Source organism: Hemitrygon akajei, chromosome 19 (assembly GCF_048418815.1).
Source record: "Hemitrygon akajei chromosome 19, sHemAka1.3, whole genome shotgun sequence".
Taxonomy (NCBI): Eukaryota; Metazoa; Chordata; class Chondrichthyes; order Myliobatiformes; family Dasyatidae; genus Hemitrygon; species Hemitrygon akajei.
Genome location: NC_133142.1, coordinates 24,100,036 through 24,120,298, shown reverse-complemented (window position 1 = coordinate 24,120,298; position 20,263 = coordinate 24,100,036). Strand labels below are relative to the sequence as shown.

The 20,263-nt window shown below is 41.9% G+C and overlaps 1 protein-coding gene across 3 annotated transcripts in view; it reads right to left on the bottom strand.

The window, feature by feature from the left end:
* The window catches only part of pxk (PX domain containing serine/threonine kinase), a 63,764-nt gene extending 48,670 nt beyond the window's left edge, over positions 1-15,094 (bottom strand). The window contains exons 1-2 of one of the 3 annotated variants that reach the window (XR_012102141.1): positions 14,586-15,094; positions 3,810-3,860 (exon numbers count right to left, since the gene is read on the bottom strand). Coding sequence is in view for 2 of the 3 variants with exons in the window: in XM_073072277.1 (XP_072928378.1) it covers positions 3,810-3,860; positions 14,586-14,687 (153 nt within the window). In the remaining variant the exon portion in view is untranslated. The remainder of the gene's footprint in view (positions 1-3,809; positions 3,861-14,585) is intronic. The other 2 variants (XM_073072277.1, XM_073072278.1) reach the window with 2 other exon arrangements.
* Between the last annotated feature and the right edge of the window lie 5,169 nt (positions 15,095-20,263).

Below are 20,263 nucleotides of genomic sequence, written 5' to 3'. Positions count from 1 at the left end.
GGCCGAATGGCCCCATTCTGCTCCTATCTCTTATGGTCATCTTTCGGTGTAGTAACCAAACAAGTGAAGCACAAGAGAACAGAAAAACTAACTGTGAAATAAAGATGTTGCTGAAGTGAATCTAACAATTGTTCTGGAGCAGTCAATGTGTGATGATTCTAAGGAAAGCCAAGGTGAGAGCACATTGTTAAATCATACATTAGATACACCAACAATACCCTTGATATCCATTAGACCCAGGAGCTGAATTAGGGCACTTGACCCATCGAGTCTGCTATGCCATTTGAACATGGCTGACTTACTATTCTCTCTCAACCCTATTCTCCCTGTAACCTTTCACACCCCAACTAATCAGCTTATCCTTAATCAGAACTGTGTTAAAATTTAAGTAGTTTTCAATCAGTATCCCCAAAATGCCATCCCAAAGAAGGGCCAGTCACTTGGCCAAATTCACTTCCCAAAAAGTCAACATATGATGTTTCTAAAGACAACCAAAATAAGAGCACAGTGTCATGCCCATCGTAAACTTTTAGGCAATCCTGCAATACAACTCCCAATTCCAGTCACACTGCCATTTTCTAATTCTCTCCCCACTATACGTTTCCCTTTACTCCAATCCATTTGCCACTTCTTTGCCCATTCTCCAAAACTACCCAAGTCCTTCTGGAAACTTCCTGCTTCCTCAGTACTACATGCCCCTCTACCTGCCTTTGTATCATAGAGTCACAGATCCACAAACTTAGCCACAAAGCCATCAACTCCATCATCTAGTTATTAGCATATAACGAGAAAATTAGCAGCAGACTCAACACCGACTCTTCCAGAACACCACCAATCACCAGCAGCCAATCAGGAAGGGCCACTTTCAATCCCATTCTTTGCCTCTGTCAGACAACATTCTATCCATTTCTATTCAGTCTATCAATTCCCTATTCAGTCCTGCTGAAGGGTCTCAGCCTGAAACATCGACTGTTTACTCTTTTCCATAGACGCTGCCTGGCCTGCTGAGTTCCTCCAGCATTTTGTGTGTATTACTTTGATTTCCAGCATCTGCAGATTTTCTCTTGTTTTTTAATATTCCATCCATGATAGGACCATTTCTGTTATATTGTGGGTTCCTATCCTGCTTAGCACTTTTATGTGTGGCACCTTAGCAATAATAAACAACACCAGCAACACTTATAAATATGCTAGATCATAAACACAAGAGATTCTGCAGATGCTGGATTGACACACACAAAATGCAGGAAGAACTCACCAAGTTATTCAGCTTCTATGGAGAGGAATAGACAGTCAACGTTTTGGGCCAAGACCCTTCGTCAGGACAGAAAGGAGAAGGGGGATGAAGCTAAATGGAAAGGTAGGTGGAAGAAACCAGATTAATCTTCGTTTTGATCATTTGGTAGCAATTCAGCAATTACAATTGTTACGAATGTGCCACAACTCTGAGGGGCCGAAGGGTACAGAGTCACCCCCCTCCTTTTTGAGAATCGCAAGATCGCTATTAATTCGGGTCTGGGACCCAGGAAATGAGAGAGAATCCACAAGGTTTGGAATGTGTCCTGGCCTCAGCGAAACAAAAACTCCTGATAACTGCTATTGTCTCTTGGAGACGGAATTGTGTATTGAGTACTGTACTATTCATTGAAGGGGACGACCAGAGTGGGCTGGTTGAGGGATTGCATCATCCCAACCTGACTGACATCTGAGACCCCGTGAGTAAGGATAAAAGAGGGTCTGGGGAACAACCCCTTTAGACACACCAGGAGAAATGCTGGAAATCCCGTGACAGCGTGTAATAGCGACAGCCGGTGGGGGCCCGTGTGCATCCTTCCCTTGCCTGGGAATTGGCGGGCTTACCACGGAAGAACAGCTTAGCTAAAGGAGAGGCCACAAGTGAACGGCCACACCAACGAGACTCGGATGGATCGAAATCATAAAAGGAAAGCCGGCAAGTTTCTAAAAATCTCTCTCTCTCTCTCCAACCATTGCCACACAGCGGTCCCCAAAAGGCTGCAGCCTGCATGAACTGAGTGACTTTTATATTTCCATCGGACAATACATTATCCCCTAGACAACGATAGAGCTTATTTCTTATTGATTATTATTATACCCGCACTTTTAGATTTAGTATTGACGACGTATATTATCTGTACATTTGCATTGGTATTATTTTTGTGTATTTTTACCAATAAATGCTGTTAAAAATTGTACCATCAGACTTCAACGGACCTCTCTGTCTTTGCTGTAAGTGACCCAGTTACGGGGTTCGTAACACAATTATTCAGCAATTCAAATAATGAAAGCTGAAATATATTTCCTTGGGAAACTTCTTTCAATTAAATTTTGCTTTTTAGATGCTGCACACATTCAACTAGGCATAGCGCAAACACCATCTATAAATTTGCTAATGATACAACCATTGTTGGTAGAATCTCAGATGGAGACGAGAGGGTGTACAGGAGCGAGATATGCCAAATAGTGGAATGGTGTCGCAGCAACAACCTGGCACTCAATGTCAGGAAGACGAAAGAGCTGATTGTGGACTTTAGTAAGGTTAAGACGAAGGAACACACACCAATCCTCATAGAGGGATCAGAAGTGGAGAGAGTGAGCAGTTTCAAGTTCCTGGGTGTCAAGATCGCTGAGGACCTAACCTGGTCCCAACATATCGATGTAGGTATAAAGAAGACAAGACAGCGACTATACTTCACTAGGAGTTTGAAGAGATTTGGTATGTCAACAAATACACTCAAAAACTTCTATAGATATACCGTGGAGAGCATTCTGACAGGCTGCATCACTGTCTGGTATGGAAGGGCTACTGCACAGGACCGAAAGAAGCAGCAGAGGGTTGTAAATCTAGTCAGCTCCATCTTGGGTACTAGCCTACAAAGTACCCAGGACACTTTCAAGGAGCGGTGTCTCAGAAAGGCAGTGTCCATTAAGGACCTCCTGTGAACACTACCTCACTTTTTATATACATATATACTATTTCTGTTTTTTACACAATTTTTGATCTATTCAATACAATTCAATACGCACCACTTAACATCCATTCAGACAACGTCCGATCACATATACATCCGCAGTCCCGATCGGAGAACGTGACGTAGCGGACGTAACCAATCTCGTGTATCGCGCGTCTCTTGAGTGTAGTAGCATTATCTCTCTGTTTAATTTTCTTTTGAAAATATTACCATAAAGTGCATCATAGCTTCCAAACACAGCAAAACCACTCCTAGTGATAGCAGCAGCAAGAGGTAAAGGAAAAGTATTGATTTGGAAGTGAAACAAAAGGCTATTAAACAATATGAAGGGGGAAAACCAGTGAATGCTATTGCTTGAAAATGCGAGAGGGACCTATATCGAATATGGAGAAATTGCTAACGACATGGATTGAGGATCAAACACAAAACAGAATCCCTCTCAGCACGTTGACGATCACTGCTAAGGCATGGAGCTTGTTCCAAATGCTTAAAGAAAAAGCAGGACCAGACTATGATATCGAGTTTAGTGCTACTCCATGTGGGTTTGCTAAGTAAATAATATGGTGTTTGCACAATGTCCAAATCACAAACCGCCCGATTTCACAGAACGTATCGTGGACATTAAGTGACACATACTTATATACGTATACTGTAATTGATTTCTTATTTATTACATTATTTATTTATTTTCTTCTTCTATATCATGTATTGCACTGAACTGCTGCTGCTAAATTAACCAATTTCACGATACATGTCAGTGATAATAAACCTGATTGTGATAAAATAACAAGACCACAAAGTAATTGATTTATAACATACCTGCCAACTATTCTCTGCTGAAACTCCACGTTGCACACGAATGATGTATTCCTATAGAAATAAATGCAGATATACCAATTAGAACAAGGTAAAAGTAAGGTAATCCAAAAGCAAAAACTGTTGGAAATCTTAAATAAAAGCAAAATGCTCACGAAGGATCGCTCTCCAGAAAAAGTAAATTTTGTTGCTCCGTTCATGAATGCTGTTAGACCTGCTAAATATCTGCAGCACTTCATTTAAAATTAGGTCAGCTCATTTTACATCAACACCATACAGTAATCTGACATTTGAGATTCGTGTATTGTACGGTAAACAAAATTTTGGTTGTCTGCTTTGAATTATTTTCAAGTCACCTGGTAGCGTGGTGTCACAACAACCACCTTCCACTCAACATTAGCAAGACCAAGGAATTGATTGTGGACTTCAGGAAGGGAAAGTCAGGAGAACACACACCAGCCCTCAAGGGGTCAGCAGTGGAAAGGGTGACCAGCTTGAAGTTCTTGAGTGTCAACATCTCTGAGAATCTATCCAGGGCCCAGCGTGCAATTTTGAAGAAGGCACATCAGCGGCTACATTTCATGAGAGGTTGGAGATTTGGTACAGCACCAAAGGCTCTCACAAATTTCTTCAGATGTACTGTGGTGAGCATTCTGACTAGCTGCATCACCGCCTGGTATGGAGGCTCCAATTCACAAGATTGGAAGTGGCTGCAGAGGGTTTTAAACTCAGCCAGCTCCATCACAAGCACACACCTTCCCACTATCTTCAAAAGGCGATACCCCAAAAAGGTGGCATCCATCAAGGACCCTCACCATCAAGAACATGCCCTCTTCTCATTACTACCATCAGGGAAGAGGTACAAGAACCTGAAGATACATACTCAAGGTTTTAGGAACAGCTTCTCCCCTGCCATCAGATTTCTGAATGGTCCATGAACTCATGAAGAATATCCCACTGTTCCTCTCTTTCACTTTTTTATTGTAACTTACGGTAACTTATTATGCCTTGCACTGTACTGCTGTCTCAAAGGAACAAATTTCTCAACATATGTCCATGATAATAAAGCTGATTCTGATTGTTAAAGGGACTATCTGATGTAATACCTAGTCACTTGGACTGGAAGGTGACAGGTTCAAAAGGGAATGGAGAAAACTATAAATCAATGAAATTTCCTCTCCAATTGCCATCAGCAGGTGTGGTACTGCCCAACCATGGAAAGGATACAACAACTACATTGCAGATACTCCAGTCCGATTTCAGCACCACCAATCTTCTGCTGAAGCAACACAGGTAAGCATTATTGGCAAAAAAAATGGAAACAGAAAAGATGGGAGCTGTACAATGCCAGACACACTCCTGTTCCAGGAATCTGGCAGCAGAAAGATTAATACTGACCTGTTAATTATGCAGGAGTATGCCCATTAACAACATATCTGATCAGGAGGCAACAAACGCCATTTCTTCAGCAAGACTATTCAGCTCCATGGACTCAACGTTATCATGAAGAGTCATAAAGCACATATCTCAAATAGATATAATGTACAAAAGCATGATGCTTCAGTCAATACATATGCCAACTAGAGGACAATTGGCTGATCGTATTTCCACAATTCCTACTGCTGCTGGAAACTTCATGGTAGGTTGTTCAGCAACCTCAACTGGACTGTCGATGCAGCAATTTGAACACACCTTCCCGATTCCAAAGTAGCCCGGTTTTAAAGATGCATTTTATATGATCATTATGGATAGTCAAACCATAATGCTGTATATCAAATAAACTCAGTAATCATTGTTGGCCAAGTATCAATGCAAGTCAAAACCCACAGAGTCCAGCAGCCTTGCTAAAGTTTTCCTGCTTTAAGTCAGAAATGACAGCGAATTCAAGACCCTCTTGATTTTAACAAGGATGCTAAATCTGCAGCTTATGAAAGAAAAGTAATTTTTTAAAATTGCTTTGCTATGTGCAGTTATCTCATAATTTATATTTTTGATTAGAACACAAAACAGTACAGTGTGGTAGAGGGCCTTCTCCACGATCAATCAAATCCTTCACTTCCACATAATGTTGCAAGAAAAAGTTTGTGAACCCTTTTCAATTATCTGGTTTTCTGTTTTAATTACTCAAAAAATGTGGTCTGATATTTATCGTCATCACAATAATAGACAAACAGAATCTGCCAGAACTAATAACACCCAAACAACTGTACTTCTTCTCATACTGAGTATACCATTTAAACAATCACTATCTAGATTCAAAAAAATTATGAAACCTCTGGGGTAAAGCCTTTTACAAAAGTTATTTGGAGACAGGTGTTCCAATCAATGAGATGAGATTGTAAGTGTGGGTTGTAGAGATACCCTGCCGTATATAAAAAAAAACACAAGACCTCAAGAAGGATCACACCTTGATTAAAATAATTTTAGAGGACCTTCGAAGAATTTTATAGATCCATAAAGCTGGAAAAAGCTACAAAAGTATTTCTAAAGACCCGAGTATTCATCAGTCCACAATAAGACAAATAGTCTAGCAATGGAGGAAATTCAGTACTGTTGCTACTCTCCCTAGGAGTGAGTGTCCTGCAAAGATCACATCAAGAGCACAATGTGGAATGCTGAAGGAAGTGATAAAGAACCCAAGGGTAACAGCAAAAGACCTGCAGAAATCTCAAGAACTTGATAAAGTCTCTGTTCATGCGTCCACTGTAAGAAAAACACTAAACAAGAATGGTGTTCACGGAAGACCACACCAGAGGAAACCACTACTCTCCAAAAAAACATACTGCATGACTCAAGTTTGCAAAAGACCACCTGGATGTTCCATTACGCTTCTGGGACAATATTCTGTGGACAGATGGGACTAAAGATGAACTTTTTGGTGGAAATGTTTGGAGGAGAAAATGGGCACTGCACACCAACAACAAAAACCTCATCCCAACAGTGAAGGGGCATCATGGTTTGGGGCTGTTTTGCTGCCTCAGGGCCTGGACAGCTTGCAATCGTTGAGGGAACAATGAATTCAAAATTGTATCGAGACATTTTATAGGAAAATGTCAGGGTAGTGGTCCATCACCTGAAGCGTAATACAAGTTGGATGATGCAAGACGACAAAGGTCTAAAACACGAGTAAATTGACAACAGAATGGTTTAAAAAGAAGAAAATTCATGTTTTGCAATGGCCAAGTCAGAGTCCAGACCTTAACCCAATTGAGATGCTGTGACATGACCTGATGAGGGCTGTTCATGAAAGGTATCCCAGAAATATAAGGACATAAGACACGGGAGCAAAATTAGGCAATTTGGCCCATCAAGTTTGCTCCACCATTTCATCATGGCTGATCCATTTTTCCTCTCAGCCCTAATCTCCTGCCTTCTCCCCATATCCCTTCATGAATCCCAATCAAGAATCGATCAGCCTCTGCCTTAAATATACATACAGACTTGGCCTTTACAGCTGTCTCTGGCTCCCCATCTCTGTTCTAAAAGGAAGCACCTCTATTCTGAGTCTGTGTCCTCTGGTCTTAGACCTTCCCACCATACAGAACGTTCTCTCCACATCCACTCTATCAAGCCCTTTCACCATTCAACAGGTTTCAATGAGGTCACCCCTCATTCTTCGGAATTCCAGTGAATCAAGGCCCAGAGCCATCAAACACTCTTCACATGACTAGCTGTTCAAACCTGGACTCATTTTTATGAATTTCCTTTGAACATTCTCTAGTTTTAGCACATCCTTTCCGCTCCTTTCCCCAAACTGCTTAAGATACTCCAAGTGAGGCCTCACCAGTACTTTATAAATTACATCCTGTTTTTACATTCTAGTCCTCTTGAAATGAATGCTAACATCACATTTGCCTTCCTCACCACAGACTCAATCTGCAAATTAACCTTTAGGGAATCCTGCACAAGCACTCCCAAGACCCTCTGCGCCTCAGTGTTTTGTATTTTCTCTCCATCTAGAAAACAGACAACACTTTCATTTTTTTCTACCAAAATGCATCACTGTACAATTCCCGACACAACTTAACTAAGGGGTCTTTTACTTTAAGCTCTCTAATTATCTCCTGATCATTGCACAACATCCAATCCAGAATAGCTGATCCCCTAGTGGTCTCCACCACAAGCTGCTCTAAAAAGTCCTCTCGTAGGCATTCTAGAATTTCCCCCTCTTGGAATCAAGCACCAACCTGATTTTCCCCATTCTACCTGCATATTGAAATCCCTCCATGGCTATTCTATCGCACCCACAGAACCTTGTCTCTGATCCTCTGACTCGGGAATCTCCTATCAACACTGCAGTTCTCTTCCCCTCTGGTTTTCTGAGCCTCAGCACCAGACTCACTGTCAGAGACCCAGTCACTGTGGTTCCCCCGGTAGATCGTCCACCTCAATAGTATCTAAAGTTGTATACTTATTATTGAGGGGAATGGCCACAGGTGTATTCTACACTGGTTATGTAATTCCCCTCCTTCTCCTGACAGTCACCCGGTTACCTGTACCCTGAAATCTAGGAGTAACTAGATTCTTCCGTATGAGCTGAAGGTCATCGAGCTGCAGCTCCAGTTCCTTAATACGTTCTCTCAGGAGCTGCAACTTGGTGCACCTGGTGCAGATGTGTTTATCTGGGAGACCTCTAGTCTCCCAGACTTCCCACATCCTGCACACAGTACAAAACATTGTCCCTGGAGCCATTCTCACTAATCTACTATGCCCTAACTGATGAGAAATAAACAAATAAGGACAGACAGAGAAATTAACTTATGAGACAATGTATCTCAACCAAACCTAATCTTGCCCGTCGAATGAGCCAAAGCCTCTAAACACCTGCACATTCCAAATGAACGGTGCACTGCTTGCACTTGATTTATTGGCCCTTTCTGATGAATCCCTCTTGCTGATTGGTCGCTCCTCAACTCAGAGAACTGCGGTGAAACTCTGCCTTTGAAATCTCGATATCCCTCCTGATTAAAAGGTAGTTCATTTTACACAGCCCTACCTGACATGGGTTGTCCAACTCAGAGAAAACTGGCACAAAGCTCTGCTTTTAAATCTTGAACTGAAACAGTTTTGTACAGAGTATGGTCTAAAATTCCTCTCCGCCATTGTGCAATTCTGATCAGCAGGTACAGGAAAGGTTTGGTAGAGATTATTGTTCCTAAATGAGGTTATACCAATTGTAAAATATAAGGGTTCACATATTTTTTCCAGCCTCAACTGTGAATGATTAAACGATATGATCAATAAAGGCATGAAGAGTACAATTGTCTGTGTGTTACTAGATTAGGCAGATTGTACTTGTCTATTGTTGTGACTTAGATGGAAGATCAGACCACATGAGTAGTTAATACAGAAAAGTAGATTATCGCAAAAAGTTCACAAGCTTTTTCTTACAACTGTAGCTCTCCATTTTTCCTTTCACCCATGAGCCTGAGTCTCTTAAATGTCCCTAATGTATCTGCCACTACCACTATCTCCCAGCAACGTAATCCATGCATTTATGACTCAGTGTAAAAGTACCTGCTTCTGATATCACCCCCCCCCCCCCCACCACCTATACTTTCCTCCAATCATCTTAAAAGTATGTCCTTTCGTATTAGCCATTGCCACCCTGGGGAAAAGACACTGGCTGTCCACTTTACCCAAGCCTCTTTTAATTTTGTACACTTCTATCAAATCTCCCCTCCTTCTGCACAGACAAAAACCCTCGCTCATCCAACTTTTCCTCATCAAACCGATTCTCTAATCAGTCAGCAGCTTGACAAATCTCTGCACTCTCTCGAAAGCTTCCACATCCTTCCTGAAATAAGGTGATCAGAATTGAACACAACACTCCAAGTGTGGTCTAACCAGAGTTTTATAGAGTTGCAACATTACCTTGTGGCTCTTACACTTCATCCATCAAAGGCCAACAGACCATATGCCTTTTTAACCACCCATCCTATCAACTTGAGGGTTGAGGGTTCTATGGACTTCAAGATCCACCAGCTCCCCCACACAGCTAAGAATCCTGCCAGTAATTTCGTACTCAGCCTTTAAGTTTGAACTTCCAAAGTGTATCACTTCATACTTTCTTTGCATTGAACTACATCTGCCACCTTCAGTCCATCTCTGCACCCTTCAATGGTCCAATGCAACTTACAACCTTCTACACTATACACAACACCACCAACCTACCTTCATGTCATCTGCAACTTACCAACCCAATTAATTTCACGTCTATGAATTATTTGCTTCAGATGCCATATATTAAAAACTAATAAAGTGACTTACATAAATCACAATTGATAAAGTACAGTCAGTATTGTTTCAAGCATGGGAAGGCCAACAATAGTCCAGTCATCATATGGTTCTTGTTACTGGACTAAATGGACAAGTGTGGACATGCAGTCACGCAGCCAGTGATTCCATGCAATAGGTAAAAGACACGGATGTTGAGAAAATGAAGTACTGCAAATATGTTAAATGAACAATGGAGAGCAAGAATATGTAACAGGAATTCATTCAATATAGAATCACCAAACCTTCCACTTAAAGCAGTTTTACATTAGGGAACCAAGGTATTCCCAGAAACCTCCAGATCTGCTGTCATCCTACAAAGAAACCAAATCTGCCTGATGCAGCTGAGAAACATGCACATTCCAACGTAGAGTAACAACAGCTGAAAAGACGAAGTTTCCTTTTAAAGCTTTACTAACTCAATAAGACAAAAATTTTGTGCCCATGAGGAGTTTTATAATCAATTCATAGAAAGAGTACAAATAATACATAGAAATGAAATATGCTTTACCTCTTGGTTAAAAGTCAGCTATTTTTTCCAGTCACTTCCTTTCCAACACTTGTACTTGAAAACAATAATGATTCATAACTTTCTAAATGACTGTGATACACCAAATAAATAATACAAGTTTTAACAAGTTAGGACCCAGAAGTAACCAGAATTGGAGCAAGAAAAGACACTTGAATAAGTACATGGATAAGGGAGGCTTAGACCATAAGACATTGGAACCTAATTAGAGCATTTGGCCCATTAAGTCTGCTCCTACATTTGATTATGGCTCATCCATTTTCCTCTCAACCCCATTCTCCCGCCCTCTCCCCGTAAACTTTCACACCATGACTTATCAACAATCTATCAATCTCCGCCTTAAATACACTCAATGACCTGGCCTCCAGAGCTGCCTGAGGCAACGAATTCCAGATTCACCACACTCTGGCTAAAGAAATTCCTCATCTTTGTTCTGTTCTGAGGTTGTCCCTCTGGTCCTCCACTCCCCGACTAAAGGAAACATCCTCTCCAAATCCGCTCTATCTAGGTCTTTCAACATTCGGTAGGTTTCAATGAGATTTCCCTTCATTCTTCTAAATTCAGCAAGTACAGGCCCAGAGCCATCAAACACTCCTCATATAATAAGTCTTTCAATCCCAGAATCATTCTCATGAATTTCCTTTGAACTCTAACGTCAGTACATCCTTTCTTAGACAAGGGGTCCAAAACTGCTCACAATTCTCCAAGGCCTCACCAATGTCTTATAAAGCCTCAGCATTACATCCTTATTTCTATATTCTAGTCCTTGGCTCAGAGCAGGGGTTCCCAACCTTTTTTATACCATGGACCCCTACTATTAACTGAGGGGTCTGTGGAGCCCTAGCTTAGAAGGAAATTGGCCAAAAACTGACAAATAGGGCTAGCTTGATGGACACCACAATCAGCATGGATGAGTCAGGCCGAACAGCCTGATTCCATGTTGTTTTACTCTATGACTCTAAAAACAAAAGCTAATCTCTCACCTATGACTCCAGCCACATTACTGTCAAATAATTTATTAAAAACTTAGGACAACAACATATTAAAAATAGTGTTCAATAATAGGATGCTGATAGACAAGAGACCTGTTGAAAAAAGCTAACAGCTTTGGGACCTGTAAAAAAAAACCTACTTCTAAATACTTGTTGGAATTAAACTAAATTGCAAAGGAATTCAAAGTCAGATATCTAATCTTCATGAAAGCTTCTGTAATTCTAAGGTCAAGCAATTAAAATTTACAATTTCATACTAGAATCACAGTAGAGGACATTTCATGTATGAGGCGCAGGTTCATGCCTACAATTTGGTAAGGTGACAGACTCAGAGTGGTCTACACAGCCTGAGAAATTCAGCTGCCAACTCACCCACATATCCTCATGGTTACCTCATGAGCAACGTCAACAGCAATCTTAAAGCAAACCTGCTGACCACCCTGCTTGTGACATAGATGACAAAATCAGCAGGGAAAAATTTTAGGATTTTTTTAAAAACTTGTCACACTTGTACAAAACATAATGTTTGCAGTTAAGCAGAAACAAACATTTGGAAGGGAATTTTATCACATAAATTTGAATTTTGCTGACTACAGAATATTTTCCCCACAGATTTAAACAGAAGAAAAATATTAAATGATGCTGCTGGAGAAATCAATAACTAAATGGGTGCTTTTAGTTTTGTTTTTACTGAGATACGAATCTTACTTTCGTTTCTACATGTTCTCTTGAAAGTGAAAGGAAATCCAGTATGTACCATTATGTCTACTCTTGGCTTCATGGAAGCTGTTCCCACCTTTTGATTATGTCAGTAAGTGGTACATGTTTACCTGAATGAGAGTTGAAGAATGAAAGGAACTCTTGCCAAATTCTCACAAGAATAAGTCAGGTTGAAAGGCTGTGAACTGCACTCAGTGCAATGAGGAAGGGAGGTGCCAATGAGCCATTAGCAAAGGAATTCGGTATGGTCAGCAATGTCAAAGGCTGTAAAGAGGTCAACTGAATTAAGATCAACAGTGCTACTCACTCAAAGGATGTTATTTGTAACTTTGATTAGGACAGTTCCGGCTTTGTTGCAGAGGCAGAAAACCGATTAGAGAAACTTAAACATAAATTCCAAGCCAAAAATGGAATTTCAAATTATAAGTATACTTAAAAGTTATAAGTATAATTATTATGTATATTCCAGCACCTCATTCTCTGCAACTTCCATATTCTCCAAAGGGATTCTACACCAAATACATCATTACCTCCCCTATCCCACACTCCGCAGAGATCACTTCCTCCGAGATTCCCTTATCCATTCGTTCCTCTCCACTAATCTCCCTCCTAGCACTTATCCCTGCAAGCAGCCAAAGTGATACACTAGCCCATACACCTCCTCCATCACCTCCATTCAGGGCCCAAAACAGTCTTTCCAGATGAGGCACATTCCACCTGCCGATCTCATCTATTGTATGCAGAGCTCCCGATGCAGCCTCCTCTACATCAGTGAGACCCGTCGTAAACTGGGGGACCACTTTGTTGAAAACCTTCACTCCATCCGTCAAAAGTAGAAAAGCCAGTCATTTTAATTCCCATTCACATTCCCGTTCTGACATGTTGGCGACTCACAGGATGGAGGAGCAACAGCTCATTCTGTCTGGGTAGCCTACAACCTGATGGCATGAACATTGATTTCTCTTTCCAGTTAAAAAAATAATCCCTCCCCTTTCCCTCTTCTATTCCCCACTCCAGCCTCTTTCCTCCTCTCGTCACCTATCTATTACATTCCCTGATGCCCCTATCACATTCCCTTTCTCCTACGGTCCATTCTCCTCTCTTATCCTACCCACCTGAGTTCACCTCTCACCTTCTCCTCACCTGTCTATCACATCCCCCAATGCCCCAATCACATTCCCTTTCTCCTACGGTCCATTCTCCTCTCTTATCCTACCCACCTGAGTTCACCTCTCACCTTCTCCTCACCTGTCTATCACATCCCCCAATGCCCCAATCACATTCCCTTTCTCCTACGGTCCATTCTCCTCTCTTATCCTACCCACCTGAGTTCACCTCTCATCTTCTCCTCACCTGTCCATCACATCCCCTTTCTCCTACGGCCCATTCTCCTCTCTTATCCTACCCACCTGAGTTCACCTCTCACCTTCTCCTCACCTGTCTATCACATCCCCCGATGCCCCAATCACATTCCCTTTCTCCTACGGTCCATTCTCCTCTCTTATCCTACCCACCTGAGTTCACCTCTCATCTTCTCCTCACCTGTCTATCACATCCCCTTTCTCCTACGGCCCATTCTCCTCTCTTATCCTACCCACCCGAGTTCACCTCTCACCTTCTCGCTCCCCTCCTTCCACTCCTCCAACCTTTTTTTTCTCATCCCGCTTTCCCCCTTTCCTTTCCAGTCCTAAGGGTCGCGACCCGAAACGTCGTCTGCTTATTCATTGTCATAGACGCTGCCTGACCTGCTAAATTCTTCCAGCTTTTTGTGCGTGCTGCTCTGGGTTTCCAGCATCCGCAGGATTCCTTGCGTGTATATATATGCACATTAAAAGTTTACGTTGCTAATACTTAGCCAAAATCATGGACGATTGCTAGCGGAATTACTTTGACCACTCCAGCAGCTTTTAGGCAATGAGAAAAATATATAACAGTAAACACATATGTGCCAACATAATTAGCTCCCAGGAGGTAAAGGAACGAACGCCGTGGGCTAAATTGCGAAATGTCTGTAGTGAGCCCTTTGAGGAGATATAGTGTCACCAACCCGGGGATCGTACAACTGCTCGGTGCAGCAGACTCTGTTTGCCATTCGTGCACTGACGTTCATGACTGATTGAACTACTCCGACTTGGCCAGCGGCTACCCGCTCCCTGCCTCACAGGGCTGACGGCTGCCCGGTCGCCAGCCCCTACCAATCCCCGGCTGGCCGGGCCGGGGCCGGGGCCGCGGCGGCCTACAGCCGGCCTCCTCCGCACTCACCGTGTGTGACTGAAGGTTCTGGCTGGCCTCGATCACGCACACCAGCGGCACCGTGTCGTCCAGCAGCACCTTACCCGGGCTTTTCTTCTCCATCAGCGCCATTACACGGGCCAGTCGGGCGCTCGCCGAGCATGTGAGGAGACGCGGTCGCCGCCTGACGGGAACTCGAGGCAGCCCGGCACCGCCAGGGCTCCGCCGGGTCCTACAGTCCGTCGGCGTGCTCCCGCTGGCGAAATCTCCGCCCAGAATGGCGCCGCAGTTCCTGCAACGGGGGAGATCAGCACTTGCGGGGAGAAGTACCTGATCACCTTAGCCAAGAGATATATCTGTTCAGGAGTAACTGGGGAGTTATCAGTTCACCTTAAAGATATTCTCGTTTACTCCGTATACACAACCAGAAATCAGAAGCGCAATTGGAATCAAAGTAGGGAATTCATGCCATGCAATCCTTTAATAATGACAGTTAACGCATTCTTAAGGTATTCCATGATAGTTCATAAATATTTCTTTCTATGCTTGGGAAATAGTTAAATGTGCTTAACACTAATATAATAAAAATGCATTCAAAAAAATAGAACCTAAGAAGCATCGCGAACGACACTTATTAAATAAATTTAATCTTTTGATAACACTCCAATATTTGTTTTTTTGTTTTCCCCATATGTAACTTTGCAATGATAACCAAGCTATGAAAGCAGCCAGATTTGAGGAGGGTATACCATATTTTTTTCCAGTTTATCGGATCGAAGGCTTTGGTGAAATTGAAAATGATCACAACAGACAGCTCTGAAGCTGCCTTTTGCATTTTTAATAAAAATCAGCCATGATCAAAGTGTTTGAAGGACTCCTTTCTGTGCTGTATCAGAATTGTTGCTCTTTTTTGCACCGTTTACTTAATTTTTAAAAATATATTGCTTATTGTAATTTAGTTTTTTTATTATGTATGCAGTGTACTTCTGCCGCAAAACAATAAATTTCACGACATATGCCAGAGACATTAAACCTGATTCTGATTCTCAGAATCAAAATCTTATTTATTATCACTCAACAATTTCTCTTTCGGCTCCACCCACTACCTGCAAACTCCAGGGGTAGCCATGGGCCTCTGCAATGCTTGACTTTTGGTTGGCTATGTGGAACAGTCCACGTTCTAAGCCTTCCTTAGTAATGCTTCCCATATCTTTCTGCGCTACACTGAGGACTGCTTTGGTGCTGATTCATGCACCCATGCCTAGCTCATCAATTTCATCAGCACGGTCTCCAACTTCCACCCTGCCCTTAAATTCACTAGGTCCATTTTTGACACCTCTCTCCCCTTCCTCAATTCCTTTGGCTCCATCTCTGGAGTCAAAGTGTCTACTAATATCTTTGATAAACCTACCGACTCCCATGGTTATCTTAACTGTAACTCTTCCCATTCTGACTCCTGTAAAGATGTCATTCCCTTTTCCCAGTTCCTTCTGTTCCCAAGATGAAGCTTTCTTTCCAGTATATCAGAATGTCCTCCTTCAAAGAACAGGGTTTCCCTTCCTCCATCATTGATACTTCCCTCATCCGCATCTCCTCCATTTTCCAGAATCTGCCCTCAGCCTATATTCTGGCCGCCTTAACAGGGATAAAGTTCCGCTTGTCCTCAACTGCCACTCTATGATCCAACACATCATTGTCAGCAACTTCTGCCATCTTCAAAGGGACCCTACCACCAAACACATATATACACCCGCTTCCCCCCAACCACTCTCTGCTTTCCACAAGGATTGCTGCCTTCCTGATTCCCTTGTCCATTCATTGCTCCCCACTAATCTCCCTCTTGCCACTTATCTCTGAAAGTGGACGAAGTGCTACACCTGCCCATTTACCTCCTCCCTTGCCTCCATTCACGACACCGAACAGTCCTTTCAGGTGAGGCATCGCTTCACCTGGAAATCTGCTGGGGTCGCCTATCGTGTCCAGTGCTCCCAATATGGCCTACTCTGTGCTGATGATTCCCGATATAGATTAGGGGACTGCTTTGTCAAGCATCTCTGCTCCATCTGCAAAAAGCAGGATGAACAACCAAAGTCCATCCAAAGGTGGACAACCATTTTAGTTTCAATTCCCATTCCGACATGGTGGTCCATGGCCTCCTCTTCTGCCACGATGAGGCCACTCTCCATTTGGAGGAGCAACAGCTCATATTTTGTCTGGGTAGCCGCCATCTTGATGGCATGAACATCAACTTTTCCATCTTCTCCCAGTGGCCACACATTTTAATTCCACGTCCCATTCCCATTCTGATATATCTATCCATGGCCTCCTCTACTGTCAAAATGAATCCAAACTCAGGTTGGAGGAACAACACCTTATATACCGGCTGGGTAGCCTCCAACCTGATGGCATGAACATTGATTTCTCCAACTTCCGTTAATGCCCCTCCTCCCCTTCTTACCCCATCCCTGACAATATTTAGTTGTTTGTCTGTTCTCCATCTCCTGCTGGTGCTTTCCCCCCCCTCCCCCTTTCTTTCTCCCGAGGCCTCCCGTCCCATGATCCTTTCCCTTCTCCAGCTCTGTATCACTTTTGCCAATCACCTTTCCAGCTCTTAGCTTCATCCCTCCCACTCCGGTCTTCTCCTATCATTTCGCATTTCCCCCTCCCCCCACTACTTTCAAATCTCTTACTATCTTTCCTTTCAGTTAGTCCTGACGAAGGGTCTCAGCCCAAAATGTCGACAGCGCTTCTCCTTATAGATGCTGCCTGGCCTGCTGTGTTCCACCAGCATTTTGTGTGTGTTGTTTGAATTTCCATCATCTGCAGATTTCCTCGTGTTTGCTCTCCAACTTCTGGTAATTTTTCCCTCTCCCCCGCCCCACTTCTTCAATTTCCCACTCTAACTCCTCTTCTGTATCTTCTCTTCTCCTTACCTGTCCATGCCCTCCCTCAGGTGCCCCTCCTCCTTCTCTTCCTCCCATTGTCCACTCTCTATCAGATTCCTTCTTCTCCAGTCCTTTACCTTTTCCACCTATCACCTCCTATCTTCTTACTTCATTCCTTCATTTCCTCCACTCACCTGGTTTCACCTATCACCTTCCGGCTTGTCCTCCTTCCCCTCCCCCCACACTCATTAATTTTAGAAAAAGCAGTTTTTCCACAATTAAGTGATTACTTGACAAGTATCAGTCAGGTTTTAGATCAAATCATAGTACAGAAACTGCCGTGGTTAAAGTAGTTAATGATTTATGGTTTAATACCGATGCAGGTTCTCTTAGATTTGAGTGCAGCATTTGATACCATAGATCGCAGCATTCTCATAAACTGCCCTAGTCATTGGGTAGGTTTTCGGGCACATTGGTTTTAATCTTTTAACAGGGAGAAAATCCTTTGTTAACTATGGTGATTGTGCATCCAAAATTCATGATGCTGTGTTTGATGTGGCACAAGGATTAATTCATGGCCTGTTATTGCCTTCACTTGACATGCACCCATTAGGTCAGATTATTTCAAAACAATGTGAATTACCACATCTATGCAGACAACACACAGCTGTATTTGTCCATTACACCATATGGCCTTGAGGCTGACTTACTGGTATTACAGAATGGATGAGTTAAACTAAAACTAATTTCCTTAATTAAATTTCCTTAAACTAAATAAGGAAATAAAGGAATTTTGGTTATTTTCGCAATTAAAAAAATTTAGCAATAATAAAATGAGAGTCTTAGAAATAAACTGGATTGTCTGGCATTAAAAATCAAGAAAGAAGTAAAGAATTTAGGTATTATTATTGACTCTGAGCTAAATACTAAATCACATATTAACCATATTATCAAGACTGCTTTTTCTTTCTTTAAGGAATATTTCAAGAGTTTGATTTCTTATAACATCTCAAGATGCAGAAAAATTGATGCACACTTTTATTTTTAGTCGATTAGTCTACTGTAATGCACTCTTTTCAGGACTGCTAAGCAAGATGTAAATTGGCTGCAGCTTGTTCAAAATACAGCAGCAAGAACCTTAACCAAAAAATGAAAATCTGAACAACACACACAAAATGCTGGTGGAACACAGCAGGCCAGTCAGCATCTATAAGGAGAAGCACTGTCGACGTTTCGGGCCGAGACCCTTCGTCAGGACTAACGAAGGGTCCTGACTAACGTTAGTCCTGACAAAGGGTCTCGGCCCAAAACGTCGACAGTGCTTCTCCTTATAGATGCTGCCTGGCCTGCTGTGTTCCACCAGCATTTTGTGTGTGTTGTTAGAATTTCCAGCATCTGCAGATTCCCTCATGTTTGCTCAGTGAAAATCCGAGCACATTTCACCTGTTTTGGCATCATTTCACTGGCTGCCTGTGCCTTTTAGGGTCAATTTTAAAATACTTTTAATTGTATATAAGGCTCTGAATAATCTAGTCCCTCTGTATATTTGAGTGCCTATCCTCTTATATCCCTAATCATAATCTTAGATCTACAAATACTGGTTTGCTTAGTGTTCCTAGAACCAAGCATATAAGAATTGGTGATACAGCCTTTTACTCTGATCCACCAAAAGTCTGGAATACAGTACTCTACCGACTGAGATAACCCAGGCTAGTACTGTGGAATGTTTCAAAACACTTCTTAAAAACCTACTTCTTTAATTTGGCCTACTTATAGGATTACTTATTGCCTGTTGATGTTGATTACATTTATATAATTTGGTATACAGTATTCAATTACAATTTATTCTATATAATGTTTGTCTCATGATTTTTAACTTTGTCTAATATTTTATGACTATTTTTATTTATATTTACAATCTATGAGAAGCACCTTGAGCCTGCATCTAAATGTATGAAAAGAGCTATATAAATAAAGTTATTATTTTTTTATTCTCAGCACAAGCTGATGAAACCTGAACAATGGGCATAGTCAAGCACATTCATTTCTCAATTGCTACGGACTTTCAGACCGTTCTAGTGATATTGTGGCTTTCTGAAGATTTACATAAATATTGCTGTGTTGGCCTACTTGTTTAAGGCTGATGTGTAGTGACTGTGGGACAATGCCAGTTGTAGATATTACTATTAGGATAATGTATACCCTGTTCATATTCCACAGTCTTTCAATTTTATCTTTTAAAAAAACATTTTTCTGATGTTTTTCACTTATTGATGTCTATATGTTATGTGTGTTTCGAATGGCTAAGTCTATTAAGTAAGTTGTTCTTGCTTGTTTATCATGTAATATTATATCTAGATGGTTATTATAGATTGTCCTATCTGTAATAATGGATCAGTCATAATATAATTTGTGGGACTCTGACTCTAAAGCTGGATCAGGCTTGTATTTATTTATGTGAGTGAGGTACTTAATGAGTACTTTGTTTCAATATTTACCAAGGAAAAGGATATGGAGGACTAGGAGATCAGTACTGAGTGGATAAATATGGTAGGGTGTTTAGAGGTCAAGGAGGAGGAAATGTTGGGCCTCCTAATGAGTATTAAAGTGGATAAGTCCGTCCCAGGGCCTGATTGAGGGAGCAGGAGACAAGATTGCTGGGTCCTTGACCAATATCTTCCCATCCTCTCTAGCCACAGGTGAGGTCCCAGAGGACAGGCAAGTGGCTAATGTTGTACCTCTATTTAAGAAGGGAAGAAGGCAAAATTCTGGGAACTGTAGATCAACGAGTCTCACACCATTTGTCGAGGAATTGCCAGAGAA